Source organism: Ictidomys tridecemlineatus, chromosome 6 (assembly GCF_052094955.1).
Source record: "Ictidomys tridecemlineatus isolate mIctTri1 chromosome 6, mIctTri1.hap1, whole genome shotgun sequence".
Lineage (NCBI taxonomy): Eukaryota > Metazoa > Chordata > Mammalia > Rodentia > Sciuridae > Ictidomys > Ictidomys tridecemlineatus.
Window position 1 is genome coordinate 9,415,544 of NC_135482.1, and position 19,408 is coordinate 9,434,951.

At 56.7% G+C, this 19,408-nt stretch overlaps 2 protein-coding genes and 1 long non-coding RNA gene across 10 annotated transcripts; 1 reads left to right on the forward strand and 2 right to left on the reverse strand.

Annotated features, from left to right (window-relative positions):
* Positions 1 to 1,012: 1,012 nt before the first annotated feature.
* Nol12 (nucleolar protein 12) lies at positions 1,013 to 6,816 on the reverse strand. Of its 5 annotated transcripts, none has more exons than XM_078052773.1 (7): positions 6,222 to 6,500; positions 5,849 to 5,923; positions 5,218 to 5,323; positions 4,899 to 4,947; positions 4,339 to 4,481; positions 1,683 to 1,780; positions 1,013 to 1,445 (listed from the first exon to the last, which is right to left on the reverse strand). In XM_078052773.1, exons 4-7 carry the CDS (start codon positions 4,924 to 4,926, stop codon positions 1,280 to 1,282), a joined length of 435 nt encoding a protein of 144 aa, XP_077908899.1. In that variant the 5' UTR covers positions 4,927 to 4,947; positions 5,218 to 5,323; positions 5,849 to 5,923; positions 6,222 to 6,500; the 3' UTR covers positions 1,013 to 1,279. The 5 variants fall into 5 exon arrangements, with proteins under 5 accessions (XP_077908899.1, XP_077908900.1, XP_005322325.2 ...); XM_078052774.1 differs by having other exon boundaries at positions 6,180 to 6,500; XM_005322268.5 differs by lacking the exons at positions 5,849 to 5,923; positions 6,222 to 6,500 and adding an exon at positions 6,658 to 6,816.
* Positions 6,817 to 6,927: 111 nt separating this feature from the next.
* LOC120887582 (uncharacterized) lies at positions 6,928 to 19,253 on the forward strand. 4 transcript variants are annotated; one of them, XR_013440272.1, is made up of 6 exons: positions 13,938 to 14,993; positions 15,816 to 15,921; positions 16,552 to 16,639; positions 16,776 to 16,876; positions 16,968 to 17,086; positions 17,349 to 19,253. It is a non-coding gene; the product is annotated as an uncharacterized LOC120887582 (long non-coding RNA). The 4 variants fall into 4 exon arrangements; XR_013440273.1 differs by lacking the exon at positions 13,938 to 14,993 and adding an exon at positions 6,928 to 10,547 and having other exon boundaries at positions 16,776 to 17,086; XR_013440270.1 differs by having other exon boundaries at positions 16,776 to 17,086.
* Lgals1 (galectin 1) lies at positions 10,742 to 13,860 on the reverse strand. The gene is made up of 4 exons (XM_005322269.5): positions 13,726 to 13,860; positions 12,442 to 12,521; positions 11,089 to 11,260; positions 10,742 to 10,939 (listed from the first exon to the last, which is right to left on the reverse strand). The coding sequence occupies exons 1-4, from the start codon at positions 13,732 to 13,734 to the stop codon at positions 10,793 to 10,795; spliced, it is 408 nt and encodes a 135-aa protein (XP_005322326.1). The 5' UTR covers positions 13,735 to 13,860; the 3' UTR covers positions 10,742 to 10,792.
* Positions 19,254 to 19,408: the final 155 nt, after the last annotated feature.

Consider the following 19,408-nt stretch of genomic DNA (forward strand, 5'->3'; position numbering starts at 1 on the left):
AGGAGCCTGAGGCCTGTTCCCATGCTGTCATTAGATACCCCTGGGTGGGTTCTGGTGGTGCCAAGGAGGGAGGCCAGGTTCCCTAGGAATGGCCTGAGCCATGGTTCCTGAGCCTGCCTGCCAGAAGGGTACGGCTGCTCCTGGCACCCCCAGTGGAGTTGGGGGAGGCCCATCCTTGATTCCCTCCCATGTTCTGAGGTGAAGCCTGTGGCCCGCAGGCGCTGCCCTGCACCATCTCCCACACTAGCCCGCGGGCTTTCCTGGGAGCTGGGAATACGACTTATCCTGCCAGGACTCACGCCGCGCCAAGAGGAAGCACAGCTGCCTTCTGAAGCCTCAGCGAGGCGAAGCTCTCTCTGGAAAGAATATGAAGTGGCAGCCCCGGGCCAGGTGGGTCAGTTCTGGAGGGGCTGCACCCCGGGTGGGTCAGCTCTGGAGGGGCCGCACCGTGCTGGTTGGGATGTACTTTAACAACTGAGGACGCTGGGGTGGGGCTCAGCGGTACAGCTACCTGGCACTGGGATCCCTGGGTTCCAGCCCAGCCCCACCCAAACAAACAAAATGAAAGAAAGAAAAAGGATCAAGGATCAATGAATGCTCCTTTGTTGGGCCCTGGGAGCCGCTGGCAGCCTGAAGTGGTCCCAGATCTGGGCTCTCCGTCACCTCAGCTCCAGCTGAGGAGCCTGATGAGGCCCAGGGGGGGTCTGAGAGGAGGGCAGGGCCTGCCACTGTCCAGCCACCCAGAGCAGCAGGTGGACTCTGGACTTTGCCATGGACATGCAAGAGGGACCCAGAGCTAACACAACCTTAGCACACCCTCAGGGAGAGATGCCGGAAAATGAGGATGGGCCCCGCCCCAGCCATTCCCACCACCCCAGAAGCCAGCCCTTGGGACGTGCCCTGGGAATAGGGTGGAGGGACAAGGGCTGAGGGCACACCAGCATCCAGCCAGAGGGGACAGGCCCCAATTCACCCAAGATTGGCCTTTCCTGACCAAACCACAAGGCACACATTTGGAGTTTCACAGATCTGATGAGTTCCAGACAGGGTACATTTGGGAAGATGCCTGACCTGGCTCTGAAGTCCCCTGCTGGGGCCAGCTCTCAGCTGCCTGCTCCTTCCGGGGTTCAGGCCCCAGAGTGGTCCTCGGACAAGGACAGTCCCAGGCCTGAGAGCCCTCAAGTTTGGCTGTGGAGCCACCAGCTCAGTGCGCAGGTTACGGCCAAGCTGAGGCAGGACAGGACCTGCAGCCCAGGCTGGCACTGCTGGGCTCTCAGGGTCACTCCCCGCTATGCCGGGATTTGCCCGTCAGCCGGCGGCGCTGGGTCTTGCTGGTGCGGGTGGCACTCGGGGGCTTCTTGGTGGAGTCCTGTGCCCGTCGGGGACGTTTCCTCTTGATCTTTTTCCGGCTGTGGGCATGCAGCGACGCTGTGAGGGAGGAGATCCTGTGGAGGGTGGAGGGGTGAGGCCCGGCCTCAGTGGGCCCTGGGAATAGGGTGGGGGGGCAAGGGCTGGGCTGGGGGCACACCATCATCCAGCCAGGGGGGACAGGCCCCAAATTCACCCCAAGGTTGGCCTTTCCTGACTCCAGAGCACCTGCAGTCCCACACCTGGCCCCCTAGCTTCCCCCCACAGGCCAGCAGGAGGTAGCTCCACAGGCATGGTGACAAGCCAGGGCTCACCGCTGAGACAGCAGGGGGTCCTTGGACTTCCTGGGTAAGGCTCTGGTTGGTTTCTCGACAGAAGACATCTCCTCCTTGGACCCGTCCCCAGCACCTGGCTAGAAAAGCACAGGAGAAGAACTGTCACAGAAAGTGGATGGGGCTGGGGACGCAGCTCAGTTGGTAGAGGGCTCGCCTCCCGGGCACAAGGGCCGGGGTTCAATGCCCAGCACCACAAAACACAAAAAAAGGGGAGTGGATGGATAGGGACCAGGCTGGACACCCTAAGTGAGCATGGCTATGTCCAGTGGTGGGCATGGCCTGCTGCCAAACAGGCCTGGAGCCAGGCCAGAGAAGGCCTTGGCCAGATGGCCCACATCCACCCGAAAACCAAGATCACACAGGGGACAGCCCTATTTCAAAGTCCTCCCTGCCTCAGCTTGTAGCTTACAGGACAGTCGAACACTCATGAATAAAAAGTGAGCAAACAGGTGACAGGACTGGTCCCTGCATCAGATCTCACACAGGGGCCAGCACAGTGGCAGATGAGAGTGAGATCCTTAAGGACAACACAAGGCGGTGGCTTCGGGCAAGACGCTGCAACCTTGGGACGCAGGTGGGTCTCTATACCCAGGTTCACACTCAACTGAAAATATTTGGGAAAAAAATTATTGCTTCTGTGTTGAACACGATAGACTTTTTTCTGGTCATTATTCCGTAAACAACGCAGTGAACTATGCACCTTACACCGGGCTTGTATTAGACATCACGAGCCATCTAGAGACTATTTTATTCAAGGGACACAGACACCGGCAGATTTTGGAATCGGAAGTCCTGGAACCAATCCTCCTTAGTCGCAGAGGGACAACTGCACATAATAAATCCTGAGGCGAACCAGGCAGATGCAACTGTGATTGCAAGTGGTGTTTCATGAAACAAGGTTACACGTACTCACGAGGAGGCTTTCTGCTTTTTTCAATTACATTCTTTTTTATTTTTATTTTTTTGGTACCAGGGGTTGAACCTAGAGGCATTTAACCACTGAGCCACATTCCCAGCCCCCTTTTTATTTTTTCCTTTCAGACACAGTCTCACTAAGTTGTTTAGGGCCTTGTTAAATTGCCAAGGCTGGCCTTGAACTTGTGATCTTACAGCCTCAGCCCCCTGAGCTGCAGGATTACAGGTGTGCCCGCTACCCGGATCAATTATATTCTTTTCTTTTTATTATTTTTGCCGTGCTGGGGATGGAAGCCAGGGCCTCGTGCATGCTTAGCAAGCACTTTACCACTAAGCTACCTCCTTAGTCCCTCTTTTTTTTTTTTTTTTTTTTGCTGACACAACATCTTTGTTGGTATGTGGTGTTGAGGATCGAATCCGGGCCGCACGCATGCCAGGCGAGCGCGCTACCGCTTGGGCCACATCCCCAGCCCTCTTTTTATTTTTTTAATATTTGTTTTTTATTTATAGTTGGAGACAATACCTTTCTTTCATTTATTTTTATGTGGTGCTGGGGATCAAACCCAGGGCCTCGCACATGCTAGGCGAGCGCTCTACCGCTCAGCTACAATACCAGCCCCCTGCCCCTCTTTTTAATGCTGTGAACTTCTGATGATTCACAACCCACAGGTTGAAAACTCATGCTCAGTGTACACAGATGTGCTGTGTTACTGCTGCTTATCACACCAGGGGAACAATCACAACAAAAAGCAATCTTTGACTGAGCACTCATTGCTGGGCAGGCAAGGTACCAAGCGATTCACATGGATTGGATTCATCCCCTTTTGAGGACTGAACCCTGGGTCACCACAAAGATGTATCCTTTTTTTTTTAACTTAAAAAAAGAAAAAGTGTGTGTGTATGTATATTTATTTATTTATTTATTTATTTATATTTGTAGTTGGACACAATACCTTTATTTTATTTATTTATTTATATATGATGCTGACGATCGAACCAGTGCCTCGCAAGTGCTAGGCCAGGGCTCTACTGCTGAGCTACAACCCCACTCTCCCCTTTTCATTTTTTAAAACAGGGTCTAAGTGGCTGAGGCTGTCCTCAAACTGATAGATCTCCTGCCTCAGCCCCCAGAGCTGCTGGGATTACAGGTGAGTGCCACACCACACCTAGCTGGAGTCACCACTTTTATCTTCAGAGCAATGCCACATGGCAAATGCTACCATGAGCAGCTTCCAGTTTATGGATGAAGACAGGGAAGAAGGCAAGTCAAAGAAAATTGCCCAAGCCGGCTGCGGTGGCCCACACCTCTAATCCCAGTGGCTTGGGGGCTGAGGCAGGAGGATCAAAAGTTCAAAGCCAGCCTCAACAACTTATGAATCCCTAAACAACTCAGCAAGACCCTGTCTCTAAATAAAAATATAAAAAGCACCCCTGGGGGGCGGGGGATATAGCTCAGTTGGTCGAGTGCTTGCCTCGCATGCACAAGGCCCTGAATTCAATCCCCAGCACCACAAAAATAAATAAATAAACACCCCTGGGTTCAATCCCCGGTACCAAAAAAAAAAAAAAAGAAAGAAAGAAACTTGCAGCTCCTTTACTGCCCAGTGGTGCAGCCAGGGACTAAAGGGTCCAGACTGCAAGAGCTCCTTGCACTGTGATACCTGTGACATGGGCAGTATCCGGCAACCCCGTGACGAGCATGCCCCAGGGCAGGACCCACCTCAGGCAGGGGTAGTCCAAGCAGTCGGGCTCCAGAGAGGTCCAGGTCGCTGATGGTGGTCACGGTGACTGTGTGGTTGGGGTGGTCATACTGCACAGACTCTGTCTTTGCCGTCACCAGCCGGTCTAACTCATCTGCCTCCTCTGCAGGGCAGCCACAGACCAGGCCTCAGCCTCCCTCCCAAGCCTGGACTGCAGGGGCCCTTCCACCCTGGCCTGCAGACAGATGTTACAATTACCCGCTCTTCCCTCCTTGCTCTAGGCCAGACCCCATTCACAAACTCTGTGATACCAGAGCTGCCACCGCCCCTCCCTACAACTAGTTCCTCCAGTCCTTGGAAACTGGATTCTGCTCAGGCCCAGTTTACCATGAGGTTTGGATCTCCTCCTGGTCTCTGATCCACTGTGCTTAGAGATATGTGAGGCCCACCCCTGGTGCCCAGGTCATCACCAAGACCCCTGAAGCTAAGGAGGTCACCTGTGCAGTTCTCACCTTCTCCCCCCAACACCAGAAGCCCAGCCTCCCTGGATGTTCTCCAGGTCAGGCCAAGGAGGACTCACCCAGCGCCTCCTCTCTCTCTGCCAGCATCTTCAAGTATTCTTGGTGGCGCTAAGGGCACATGGGAAGGGCACAGTGAGTATGGCCTCTCCTTCAGTCTCAGCAGGGGCACTGCTGACCTCAGGGCATGTGGACCACGGCTGATAGTTCAAGGTTAGGAGGAGACTCCATCCTCCACCTTCCCCAGTCCCAGGCCAGAGTCTCTCCCTGTATAAAGGGCTTCTCAGTCCTGTCCTGCCCCACACCCCTCCACCTTCCCTGTGGCCATCTCTATCAGGGCCATCTGGGGCTGTAAGTCCCCCTCCATCCACCTTCCTTCACCTCCTCCCGGAGCTTCTTCTGCTCCTCCTTCAGCCGCTGTTTAATCTCCTCGATGGCTGCCTTCTTCCGCTCCACTTTCCGCTTGTGGAAGCCGGTTAGGTACTCCCTACAGGAAGGAAGCAGGCCAGAGGCAGGAGAGTTTGGAGGAGATAAGGAAAGAACTGGCTTAGGAAGAGAGCACAGCCAGTGCTGCACCATGTGTGCAGGGCTCTACCCACCCACCCTCCTCTCACCTCACCTGTAGGGATCAAGCCCCATTAACAGACAGGGACATGGAGGCACACAGTCTAGGTTACTTGCCCCAGGTCACACAGAGTACAGTCATGCACCATTTAATGATAAGAACACAGTCTGAGAAATGAGTTGCTAGGTAATTGTGTTGTTGTTTACATATCACAAAGTATATTTACACCAACTTAAATAGTATAGTCTACTACACATGGAGGTGGCATGGTACACCATCATTACGTGGGCCATCACTACCAAATCATCATTATGGAACATCTGATTGTGTAAGCTGTTTTTCTTTTTTTTGTTTGTTGTTTTTGTAGCAGGGATTGAACCCGAAGTGCTCTACTACTAAGCCTCATCCCCAGCACTTTTTATTTTTTATTTTGAGACAGGGCCTCACCAGGTTGCTGAGGCTGGCCTCAGTCTCCCAAGCCATAGGGTTAAAGGTGTGCGCCATCACACGGAGCTGGACGGTCTAAGTTTAGCAAAATATGAGATATGTTGCCTCTTTCCACTCTACACTCTCCAGAACGCTCAGCTTCAAACAAGGGCTGGGATAGTGGACACACAGATCTGGCTGAGGCCCCTTTTACACTGGCAAATATCACCGCTCAGGGAATTGAGCCACTTCCGGCAGGGCTTTCAGGAACACCAGATCTGCAGAAGTTCTCCACTGAACCAACACCCACTTCCCCGGGCCCCTGGCCCCACCCTAGGACCTGCTGATTTACCCTCGGAGTTTCCGGGTGAGACCCAGGCATTTCGCTCCCTACCCTTGCCCTTTTACGTCTCCTAGTGCCGGCTGCTCTTTAGGTCAGAACCGTTTGGTTCTGACGCCCAGCACTGGGTTTTTCGCGGGGTCGCCACCCTGTGCCATCTGTCTAGCGGGGCGCTGGGCCTGGGGCACTGCAGGAGCTCAACAGGCGTCTGGGGAGGGAATGAAAGCAGACAAGCCACTCTCGTTTCATCGGCTCATCAGCGATCAGGGTCGATGGAGCCAGCTGGACTACCGAGGTCCGAGCTGCGGCTCTAGGCGAGCAGCGGGAGACTGGCCACCCCAACGGGCGGAGCTGGCCGAGCCCGAAGGACGGTCTGGCCACGCCCCGGGGCGGGGCCGGAAGAGCTCTCCACGCGGGCGGGCGCGACCCGGACCTGACCTAGGCCTCGCCGGGTAGCCCGAGGGGGACGCTCTCCCGCCCTGCCACTCACCGCCGCTTCTCTTCATCGAAGCTGAGAACGAGCCGGGGACGCCGGTCGTCGCCATCTCGCTGCTTCTTTTTCTTGTTGCGACCCATAATGCTGAGGTTCCCACCAGCACAGCTTCCTATATCGCCTAAAAGACTTCCGGGTGTAGCGTTCGCGGCCTTCCGGGTGCACTTCGCAGAGTGGACCCGCCGTTCCGCCCGTCAGGCCCCGCCTTTTAAAGGGGCCGCGTGTTCTGTCTCCTCCCGCCATGGGTTGTATTCTGGTTATGGTCCTCCCAGACCCCATGCCTCGGACAGTGCCTGGCGCTAGAGGGCGCTCAACGTGGAGTTATTCGTGAATCGCCAAAATTCTCTGGTCCTAATATAGGTCTGATGCCAACTGGTTGGTGATTTCCATGAGAGAGCCAAACTGCTTGGATTTGTTGTCTGGTACCCCACCTACAGGCTTGTGACCCAGGACCAGTTGCCTTCCTTGTGTTTCATTCACCCTATTCCTAAAATGGCAATAATTTTCGTGACTTTGTAGGTTTATTGTAGAACGGTGCTTCTGGAGCTTTGACATGCACTAGATCACATGCAGGGCTTGCTAAAATGCAGATCCCTGGGCTAGCAGGTGTGGAGGTGCCCCGCTGTAATCCTAGCAGCTTCGGAAGCCGAGACAGGAGGATCGCAGGTTCAAAGCCAGCCTCAGCAAGAATGAGGCTCTAAGCAACTCAGTGAGATCCTGTTTCAAAATAAAATATAAAATAGGGCTGGGGGTGTCAGTGTGTACTGTGTGCACACGAAGAAGCAAACTTATTTCTGAGAGAAGGGACTGGGGCAAGGCTGGAACTTGAACCTGGTTCTTTAGCCTCCTTGTCCAGCTCTCTGGGCCACTGGTCTGAGGGACATTCGCCCAGTAGCCAACATGCCCCCTTCCCCACTCAGAGTGGCTGTAGATCAAGCGGGAAGGCCCGGCTTGGTAAACAGAAACCTGCCTCTCTCGTCCCCTTCCCTCTCCGTAGTCATTCATTTGGACTTCGGGCTGAGGCATGTTCCCAGAGCAGCCGTCACCCCTGCTTTACAGAGGACAATGCCGAGGCTCCGAAAGGGAAAATGACTTGGCCAAAGCCACACAATAAGCAATGGGATCAGAGCCGCCCACTGCCCGCTGCCCCGGACACAGAGCAGCTCGACCTTCCCAGGGCTTCTTCTCGGGCTCAGAGACGGGAATGAGTGAGGCAGCTGCTGGCCTGGGACCCAGGTGGCAGGCTCTGCAGGGTCACCCCTCTCCCAGCCCAGCCCCAGCCACAGGTCCTATGGGGCTCTGGGGCTCGGGAGGCCACATCCATGAATGTACCCAGTGCAGAGTGAAGTCGGCCGCCTGGGTTGGCTCCGCTGCTGCAGACCCTTGCAGGGAGTCTCAGGTCCCTTTGTCCCAGGAAGGGAGACAAGGGCCACCCACCACCCTTGTTGACTGGGTTTCTACTTAAAAGTTATTTTTGCATCTACTGATCATGTCCTGTGTGCCAGGAGCAGCGGGACACGGCGTGTTCTCTGAATAGAAATGAGGATAAGACGAGCAGGGAGAATCACGGTGGCAGCTGCCGCTTGCTCAGCTGGTCACGTCATCATTTCTTGGGGGGCATGATCCCCATTTTTCTGAGGAGGAAACGGGCTCAGAGAGATGCAGTCTCTTGCTTGAGATCACAGGCAAGAGCAGGAGATGCAGGTGACGTCCAGGGGTCTAAGAACAGGGCTTTTCTTAGTTTCTCTGGACTCAGTTTCTTAGGCCCTCGGGGTACCCTGAGTCTTAAAGCGGGTGAGGGGAATCACATCTACAGGGCCCCTGTCGGTTCCAGGCACAATACATTTCCCCCCCCCCCCACCGCCAGGTCCCTCTGCCTTCCCCTCAGAGATGGGACCCAGGGTTGCTTTGACCACTGAGCCGCATCCCCAGCCCTTTTTATTTTTTTGATTTTGAGGCAGGGTCTAGCTAAGTTGTTTAGGGCCTCGCCAAGTTGCTGAGGCTGGCTTTAAACATGTGACCCCCCTGCCTCAGCCTCCCAGCCTTTGGGATTACAGGTGTGGGCCATCATGCCTGGCTCCAGCCCTTTTTATTTTCTGAGACAGGGTCTCCCTAAGTTGCCAAGGCTGGCCTTAAACTTGTGATCCTCCCAGGCACCAGACATTTATATACCTTACCTCAGCTAATCCCCACCACCCCACAGGGAAGATACTAGTATTAATTTGACAAATGAGGAAACTGAGGTTCAGAGATGTTGAGTAACTGGTCCAAGGACACATGGCAGTGGAGTGAGGTTTAAACACAGGTCTGTCTGATTTCATGCTCAGTGGTCTCTTCTTGGCCCCAGGGATCTCCTCTGCACACTGTAGTCTCAGTCCAGAGTGCGTGCTCGGCTAGTGTTGGAGAATCAGTATGGGGGTCTGCAAAGACCTGAGACAGGCCAGGTGCCATGGAGCACACCTGTAATCCCAGCAGCTCAGGAGGCTGAGGCAGGAGGATCTCTAGTTCAAAGCCAGCCTCACCAACTTAGACAAGCCTTGAACAACTTATCAAGACCCTGTCTTAAAATGGGCTGGGGATGGGGCTGGGTGGTTAGGTGCCCCTGGGTTCAATCCCTGTACCAAAAAGAAAAAAAACAACTTGAGGCAGCCTAGGGGACATTTGCCTGGTGTCCAGCAGAGGGCGCCCTTGGGAGCCCCAGGAGAGCACGGAGATTGGGTGTGGCTCATGGGACCCCTCAGGAGACTGTGCCCAGGGTTGGGGGAGCCTGGTGACTTCCAGAACGTTGACGGAGTTCCCACAGCTGCTTCCCAGGGGGGTAGAAGGGCCCCTGGAAAAATGTGGCCCAGCAACAAACGGAGGGAAAAGGCACAGGGAGTGGTGGGCCTGCAGGGTGACGGGGCCACCCACCCCCGTCCCTTGTGAGCACCGGGCGTTTGAGGTCAGCATTGTCAACCAGGTTCGGGCTGCTCGTGAGGAGGCATCCTCTTTGAAAACCATGGAGGACCAGCTCAGAGGCCTCGTCAGGCCCAGAGTGACCGCTACTCTCCTGTGCCCCAAGGAAGAGGCTGTGGGCAGCAGGAGGCTCACATTAGCCGGCCTCTACCTCTGGGACCTTTGCAGGGGTCCACTTACCTCCCCAGCTCCTCCGGGTACAGAAATGAGGGCTGGCAATAGGGGTCAGGGGACGGCGGCTTTCAGATTAGCCTCCTGGTTGTCCTTGCTCCAGCAAAGGGACACCAGAGCCCGGATGCATGGGGGCCCGCTCAGCCTCAGCTGGGCCGGGCACAGGACCAGGGCTCCTTTTTGCATTCAGAGCCCATTTCCCTCTTTAAACTAGAGTCATGACATCTCAAAACGCAGTGCAGTGAGGAAGGGAAAACCACCACCCACTGGGCACTTGCCATGAGCCACGCGCTGAATTTGTCCTCCTTCATGTGACATCTCATTTAATCTTCACAACAACCCTAGGATAGGCTGTGTGTAATATTCCCTTTCTATAAATAATAAACTCAGGCCCAGAGAGGTCAATTAATATGCACAAGACCACACAGCTGGCAGCCCCTCCTTCAACTCCAGGTTGTTTTTTTTTTTTTTTCTCTCTTCTTCCTTTTGAGACAGAGTCTCACCAAGTTGCTGAGGCTAGCCTTGAACTTGTGATCCTAATGACTCAGCCTCCCGAGTTGCTGAAATGATAAGCATGCATCTTTTTTGTCCCCTTAAATGGAGTCTCCTGTTCAAGCCCCAGCACTGCACAACAATCAATAAACAAAGACGGTTTGCTAGGCTGGCCCCAAAGCCCTGGGCCCAGGTGATCCTCTAAGTAGCTGGAGCTGCGGGCAGAGGGCTGCTGCACCTGCTGACTCCACGTCTTTGAGCTCGTGAAGGTACAAGAGAGGGGGCTGTTGTTCCTCCACCTTCTCCCATCCCACCGGGCACCAGGTGGGTTCAGTGCCCTCCATGGTGCCCTCAAGGGTGGGCTGAGCTCTGCTCCGTCTGGGGAGCCCGGGGGAGGCGGTACACGTGGAGGAGGTGAAGGACGGGGACCTTCCGCCCCGGACACACACACAGGAGGGCTGGCTCAGGGGAACAGAGGCAGCTGCCTTTATTGGCGGCCTTGGGCCGGCTGGTGTCACTCGAAGGCTAAGCACTTGATCTTGAAGTCGCCGTCCGCTGCCACATAGTTGATGGCCTCCAGGTTGAGGCGGTTGGGGAACTTGAACTCGTGTCCATCTGGCAGCTTGATGGTCAGGTCCGTCTGGTCAAAGGAGAAGAACACCTGGAGGTGGAGAGGGACGTGAGCCGGGCCGCAGCAGGACCCGGCCATGCTGACCCCGTGACCAGCCAGCGAGGGAGGGACCCAGGGTGGGGCCCAGGTCTAGAGACCCCAAACCCAGCCCCCCCCAGGGCCCTGCCCCCCAGAGGCACCTCCACGACACTCCCAGGCTGGAAGGGGAAGGCGGGCTCCCGGTGCTCGGCCCCCCAGGCCCCGCCGTCCTTGCTGTTGCACACGATGGTGTTGGCGTCCCCGAAGGCGTTGAAGCGCGGGTTGAAGTGCAGACACAGGTTGTTGCTGTCTTTGCCCAGGTTCAGCACGAAACTAGGGAAGAACAGGTGAACTTGAGGGTACCTTGGCCAGCTGAGGCCACCTCTGGTCAGTCCCTAAAGCAGACCAGTCTGTCACCCAGTACACCACTACTGCACCTTGCTGGGAGACTCATCCAACCAGACCAGAAACCCGTATTCTAGTCTGGCCTTGCTGTGTGACTTGAGCTAGTCTCTGACCCTCTCTGGGTCTCAGTTTGCTCGCTTGTGCAATGGGGGCTGCAGAAGAAAGATCTCTAAGAGTTTTGCTGTGCTAACTTTGTGTGTGTGTGTGTGTGTGTGTGTGTGTGTGTGTGTGTGGTGCTGGGGCGTGAACCCAGGGCCTTGTGCATGTGGTATCCTCAGGCCGTGATCTGACCTTTTGGTCAAGCTCAGGGACCCCCTCCAGATGGGGACCTCTGGGGGGGAAAGTGTCCTGCCTTGTACATTTCTGAATCCCTGTTGCCTAGCACTGAGTGGGACACAGCATATACTACCGCATGAATGATCAGAGGCTTTTTGGGCTGGGGTGCGGCTCCGTGGCAGAGTGCGCACTTAGCACATGGGAGGCCCTGGGTTTGATTCCCAGCATCAAGCAAAAAAAGGAAAAGATGGCTCTGCGTGGAGCGATGCGTGTGAAAAGAAATCACCGCCCTCCTGACATACCCAGCCTCTGTCCTCCTCCAGCTCACCCCTGCCCCCGTGTTTATTGATTAAGAAACTGAGGCCCAGGGAGGTTGGTTGACGGGGCCAAGGTCATCAGGCTGCTGAGAGGAAGGGCCCTGGATGAGCGCATGAAGGACTGAAGATACAGAAGGGTGGGCCAGGGACAGCAGCCCTGGGAAGGAGGGTCTCTAAGGGAGAGTGGGTGGCGCCCCCCCTCCCTGTCCCTTCTCCAGGGCCCAGCCTCAGATCCTGCCCAGAGTCGGAAAGGGAGGGGGCCAGCCAAGGTAAAGATGGGGCCGCAGCTGGTTTAATTTAGAGGCTGGAGGGGGAGGGGGCGAGGATGGTGGGGGCGCCAGACCCGGCGGAGGAAGTGACTCACCCAGAAACGCAGCCAGCAGCTGGCCGCGGACCCGCGGGAGGAGCGGGCTTCCCGCCGGCCACGCCCACCCCGCGCCCCACCCTGGCCTCCGAGCGCCATCCCCGCCATCGCCATCCCCGCCACCTCCCACCGCCACCTCCGTCACCCCTCACCTCTTGGCGTCGGGAGCCACCTCGCCGCGCACTCTGAGGCACTCTCCGGGTTTGAGGTTCAGGTTGCTGGCGACCAGACCCTGTGGCACACAAGACCCGCCCGCTGGGTTAGGGAGAGGTGGCTTCCTGGGGCGGCTGGGCGTGGCAGTGGGGTCTTTCCCACCCTATGTCCTCTGACCAGGCCACCGGGAAGCCTGGGGGACAGGACAGGTGCTTACAGGGAAAGCCCCTCTTCCCACAGGGACTCTGGAACATGGGGTGCTCCCCACCACGGGCTCTGGATCTTGCCCTTGGGCTGCGGGACCTGGTTCAGAGCAGCCTGGGAGGCGGGGTTCAATGCCCCCCATTTAGCAGAGGCCACTTGCAGCGCTGCGGCCACTTGCCCAAGGTGACACTGGAGGGGTCTGTCCCTCTGCTGGAGAAATGGCCTGGGGCTACAGCAACCTCCTCTCTGCAGAGAGGTGCAGGGGCCAAAGAGGACACCGAGGACTATGGCCAGGCCCTTCTGCAGGAGGGAGAACCCCCAAAGATTAGGGCTGCCCCTCGGGATGGTTCAGGGTTAAGGAGACTGACCAGGACGCTGGCCACTGCCTGGCACTATGAGCCCTGGCACCAGGGCGGTGGGCAGGAGTTAACTGGAGTTGAGGTTCCTTCTGCCAGAAACTTGAAGCCTTCCCTAGAGGCCTAGGGACACTCCGGCCTCCCCTTCCCTCCCTCACCAGCCCCTTCAAGTGGGATTCCCCACCCCCACCTGGTCAGCCCAGAGGAACCAGCCCACCCCCGGCCCCAGGAGACCTCCACCAGCAGGCCCCTGGCTCCTGCAGACTTTTTAGAGCTCTGGAGCAGAGGGTGACTTGGCCCTGGAGCAGTGACTGGAGACAGCTGCAGCGGGGGAGGGGACACGAGGCTCTGGAGTGCAGGAGGGGGAAAGGACAGTGGCCTGGACCAAAGTGCCCCCCCCACTGTGGCCACACCCTTCAAACTCCCACTTCTCCACTCAGCTGCAGAATTGAGCTGCAGAATCGCAGAATGTGGGACCTTGGCAGAACCAACTCCACTGCCCCACCCTGGAGCAACTAGAAAATTCTTAAGCCACAGAAGGCCCTGGGGGACCAGGCGCCCACCCCCATTTTACAGATGTGGCCACCGAGGATCAGAGAAGAGAAGGCACTTGTCCAAGGCCATACAGCTGGGACTAGAGCCGCGCTTCGGAATGGCCCTGCACTCCCTTGATCATCTGCTCCCCGCTACCCCCAGTCCTTGGGGTGGGGGACCCACACTCACACAAGCCATAGTGAAGCCTAGAGGGTGTCCCGGGGTCTGCTGCAGGGCTGTCAAAGGACTCCTCCGAGAGATGGGCCCGGCCGCTCCCACCCTTTTAACTGGACCGACCCGCTGAGTCCCGCCCCCTGGAAGCTCAGCCAATTGCAAGTCAGGACTGGGATGGGGGCCACCAAGGCGGGGTCAATGGAATTTCTAAATCAATTCTGGAGCAGAGGTGACCAATCAGAGTGGCGATTCCCCTCCCTCCTTCCTAGCCACGCCCCCAGGGTCCCACTCCACCTCCTATCCTTCATCCGCCCCCCCATCCCCCCAAAAAACTTATGCGGTGGCAGAGATTGGGGGGAGCCAACGGAAAATAGTTTGAGGATGAGCTAGACCCAAAAGTTGGCGGGAAGGGGCCTGAGGCCGGCAGCTGAGCACAGGGGGCGCCCAGAGAAGAGGGGGCGCCCAGAGAAGAGGGCTGAGGGGCGCAGGATGCGCCAGGGAACTAGAGCTGGGGAGGGAGAGGCTGCGACCTGGGAGGGCCAGGGCGCGGCTCCCGCTGAGTGCCACTGCGGAGGGCTAGGGCCCGTGGCCACGAGGCCCTGGCCCCACCCGTCCCCGCCCCCAGCCCCGGAAGCGGTGCCTGCAGCTGCCGCACTCGCTGCTCACTTTGAGCTAAAGAAAGGCTGGGCCCGGCGCCAGGGCTGAGGCTGTCAGCTGAGGCCTGCACCTCGGGTTGCCTGGGCGCAGGGGGCGGCCGGGGATTCTCTGAGAGTCGCTGTCCCCGGGAGCGCAGGCCTGGGAGGCGGCCCGCGCACCGCCAGGCCCTGAGGGTTGGGGTCTCCACTCTGTGCAGCCCTGCTCCTCCCATCTCCTGTCTGAACCAGCCTCCTCTTCCCCACGTGCACAGCAGATATTCCCCTGAGCACCTACTGTGTGCCTGTCCCTGCTCCGACCTCAGAGGATACAGAGAGGAGCCCCTCCTAGTCCCTGTCCCTCCCGAGGAGCCCTTGGTTGGGGTTAGGCGGAATCTGACCAAGAAGCTAGTGAAGAAACCCGGCGGTTCTAAGGCGAGTGGGATGGAGAAAGGGAGGCAGGTGGTCTGGACTGGCCTTCCCCCAGGTCACAGGCCTGAGGACAGGGAGCGTCTGAGCATGAGGAGAAGGTGGGGGGCGAGACTGGAAGAAAGCCAACTGTACCCGCTCATGAAGGGCTCGTGGGCCAGGTAAAGGGCTTGGCAAGTTTCATCGGAGGGTACTGGGGAGCCACGGAAAGTTGTAGGGAGGGTGAGTATTGAGACTAGACATGGGATATGGGGAAGGTTTCCCCAGCAGAGTTGAGGGGGCCTGCGGGCAGTCACCTCACATTCGGGAACCAGTGAAGGGAGGGGCACCAGGGGCTTGCCAGGGAGTTGCCAAGGGGACCTGCTCTGTGTGGCCACCCCCCTTCTAAACTGACAGCACTGAAGAGGGAGGGAGATGCGTCGAGGAGTGAGTCACATCTGGAGGCCAGGCCAGCACCACCCACCCCTCCCGGCCTCCCCAGCCGAGCCCCCACACCCCCACACCCCACTTTTGTCCAGATGGCTGAAGCCCGCCCCGGCACCAGAGGACAGGGGTGTGTGTAGGGCCACCCTCTGTGTGGGGGACCCAGAGAAGGGGGCTGCACCCAGGAGCCCCTTCCCTCTCCCCAGGCCAGTGTCGCCTGCTAACCCAACCACAGAAGCCTCACTTTTTCCTGTGTGCCTCCCCCAAACCTCAGTCCTAGGGAGGGGCCGCCGGACCAGCCCAGCTCCACTCCTCTCCCAGAGATGCACCCTGCCACGTCAGAACGGGCTCAGGAGGTGCCCCACACAGAGGACCAGCCGAGCTCTGGGCAGGGCGCCTGTCCCAGCCAGGAGTTGGGGTCTCGGGTCCCGGGAGCTGCTCGCCCAGTCTCACCTGACCTGGAGAGTGGCCAGCACCAGGGAATGCTGGCTCCTGGGCAGGGACGGGTCACTTCCGTCAGGGTCCAGCAGCGTGGCCGAGGGTGCAGGTCTCCAGGAAGGCCCCACTGGGCTCTGGGGACTTGGGTTCTGCTTCTAACCCTGTTGTGCTCCCCACCCCCAGGAAATGCCAGCTGCCCGGGCTCCTGGCTTGCCTCAGTCTCCCCATCTGCAAACTGGGCCTGTGGAATGCTGCTCTCCTGCGGAGGGTCACACAAGGCCTGACTCAGGTCAGTGACTCAGGCATCTCAGGTTTCAACTTGCCCCTGGCCCTTAGGGCCCTTTCTCCCAGACTGAGTTTATCTTCCTGGGGGATCTGCGAGGACTTTCCCTCTGGTTCCTAACACCGATAACTGGGCTTTCAGGGAGACAAAAGATATCCATGCCTGGCACAGAAGCCCACGCCTGTAATCCCAGCTTCTTGGGAGGCTGAGGCAGGAGGATGGAGAGTTCAAAGCCAGCCTCCTGGGCAAAAGCAAGACACTAAGCAACTCAGTGAGACTCTGAATCTACATAAAATACAAAATAGGGCTGGGGGTGTGGCTCAGTGGTCCACTGCCCCTGAGCTCAATCCCAGGTACTCCCTCTGCCCCCCCAAAAAAGAGAGACCTTTACTAGAGACCCAGATCTCCCAGCATGCCCAGCCCTTTGGTTAGATGAACAAAGTCTCCAGATCAACTAGAACAAAAGCCCAGTCAATTTAAATGTCACCAGATTCAAAGACCTAGCAGGGAGCCCACAGCTGATTTCAGGCTGGACTGCTCAACCAGGAAGCAACATTCTGAACCCAAATATCAAAGGGTTGATGTGGGGTTTAATGTTCCCAGAAGCTTGCTGGAAAGTCGTACTTTTCTTCCCAGGAAAACCCTACTTATAGTCAGATAGATAGCTCTGCCCTAGGACATCGCTCTCTTCCCTGAATGAGGGGTCTCTGCACCCTGCTTTGGGGTATGTATACCTTTGCTGTGTTTTATTTTTATTTAAATTTTTTTTTTAATTTTTTTTTTTTTTTGGTACTGGGGGTTGAACCCATGGGCACTTAACCTCAGAGCCACATCCCCAGCCCCATTTTCATTTTGTTTAGAGACAGTGTCTCACCGAGTTGCCGAGCACCTTGCCATTGCTGAGACTGACTTTGAACTCGCCATCCTCCTGCCTCAGCCTCCCAAGCTGGTAGGATTACAGGTGTGTGCCGCCACACCGGGTCTGCTTTGCTGTTTTTAAACAAATCTTTGCTTGTGACTTGCTCTTGGTGTGTCTCAACGTGTCTTTTCAGCGGTGTGAGCCGAGGGCCTGCCTGGGGGAGTGGAGGACCCACTGCTCCCCTGGGAAGGGTCTTCACAGATCCTGGGACATTCCTTTGGCAATCCAGATGGCACTGAGGAGCCACCCGTGGTGAGTTGAACTGAACGCTTTCTCTCTTTCCTTTTTGTACCAGGGATTGAACCCAGGGGCAAGTAACCACGGAAGCCACATCCCCAGCCCTTTTTTATTTTTATGTAGGACAGGGCCTCAGCCAAGTTGCTGAGGCTGGCCTTGAACTCATGAACCTCCCGCCTCAGCCTCCCTTGCTGCTGGGATTGCCCGGCTACATTCTTTCTCCTATTTCATGCTGCAGAGTTTCTGCTTCTGACCTGCTGCCTTTTGTTTCTCACAGTGCAAGCCGAGCTCCTGCTTCTCCCTGCTCTGCGGCCTCTGGGAGTGAACTCTCCTAAAGGACACGCCCAGCCTCTTTTCATTTTTAGCATTTTCAACCCTCCAGGTCTCCCGCTCGCTGCCCTTGCATTTCTCTTAGCCCAGCCCCGGGATGTAAAGTTGTGAAACTCTGAAAGGCCTCACCGGCACAGCCCCAAAGGAGACTGCCCAGTTGCAGGGTTTGATTATTTCTGAAGAACACACCCCCCTGTTGGCTTTGTTTAAGGACCCACTGGCTGCCCCTCCCTGGCACCAGACGGTTCCCCTTAGGCTCATCTTGTTGGGTGCCTCATGCCCACCTCCGCCCCAAGGAATTCTTTGTGAGGATTTTGTGCCATTTCTATTCTGTTTTAAGGAAATTTGTTTCAGGGCTCACCTGGGTGAGATTAGACTTTGAACTTAAAGACTCCAGGTGGGGTGGGGGGGATCGGCTCTAGTTTTCCTAATTTGGGGAACCAGAACTCAGAAGCTTTGGAGTGTCTGGTAGTCAGAGGGGTCGCGTTGCCCCTGAGTACTCGCGGTAGCTCCAGGGACGCGGGGAGCAAAGGTTGCCCCAGGAGGAAGGCTTCGTCCTCGGCTATTTGGTGACAGCAGCCGCCAGGTGAGGCTGGCCGAGCTGGGGTCCCGGAGCTCCGGGGGATCTGAGTATCCCAGAGTCTTTCTTTCTTTCCTTTGGATCCCCACCTGCAGGTTCGAAATTCTTTCAGCTGTTAAAATATGGGAAGTTCAACGTCTGTCCCTGTAAACTCCCTTGGGATTCTATATTCCATAGTTGAAATTTCTACATTCAAAGCACAGATCTTACAAGGCCTGGCGTAGGGTCCCATGTTGGTAGGAGGCACGGGAAAGATCTGTGAGTGAACCAGCGAGTCCTGATCAAGTCCCGGGAGCGACTCGGGGAGAGAACGGGAATCCGTCTGGGTCTTAGTTAGACTAAAGCTTAAGAAGTGAAGGACACTGACCCAAGTTCTCAGGAGGGACGGAGTCGCCTGGGCCCCAGCTGCAGATGTGAGGAGAGAATTTCAAAAGCCAACTCTGGGTCCTCAGTCCCCTGTCACCCGATTTTTAAATTTGACCTTTGGGGCATTCAACAAAAAAAGATAAGGGCCCCAAGAAACCTTGGAGACAGCGACAGCAGGCGGAGAACCAGCCCGGGGCTGGCCCTGGCCACAGGCCCGGCCCCTCAGAGATATCCAAGGGCTCCACGTCACCATGGCAGACTGTCCCCAGCAGGGCCCATGGACACAGGGGCCGTGCCCCCTTCATAGAGAGGGGGCCCTGGGGCAGAGATCGCCTCACCTCCGGAGAGGGACAGGAGGCCATCGGCCCATCGAGGTGCCCTGGAAGACGGATGCCTGAGGCCTCTCAAGTCCCCTCTGACCTTCTGGCCATCACCACAGAAGAGGCTGTGGCTCCTGATGGGGCAGCCTGCTGGACGCTGGAGCCCAGCCCTGCCTTCCTCCACCCCCAGGACCTTTCTGATCAAACTCGTGTGGCCTCTGGGCCCTGAGGCCAGCTGACGCAGAACCTTTCACTTGCAGATTTGAAAACTTGATTTCAGTCCAGTCCTCCAGGTCCCAAGAAAACCTCCTCACTGGGCCCCCTCCTTCCTGAACCCAGGGGCCCGGGGGATCTTTAAGCAGCTCACTTACCCGCAGCCCTCCTGAGACCCCACAGGATTGTTCCTCAAGTACAGCCAGCCCCTTGCCAGGTGCCCGCGATCCCAGCGGCTCAGGAGGCGGAGATAGGAGGATCACAAGCCAGCCTCAGCAACTTAGTGAGGCCTTAAACAACTTAGGGAGGCCTTGTCTCTAAAATATGTGTATAAATACAAAAACGTCAATATAAAAACATAAAAAATACATTATATTTTTTATTTTTTTAGTTGTAGATGGACACAATAACTTTGTTTTAAATGGGCTGGGGATATGGCTTGGTGGTTAAGCGCCCCTGGGTTCAATCCCTTGTACTTCCCTCCCAAAAAAAGCAGACTAACAAAAACCCCCCAAATCTCCAGCACAT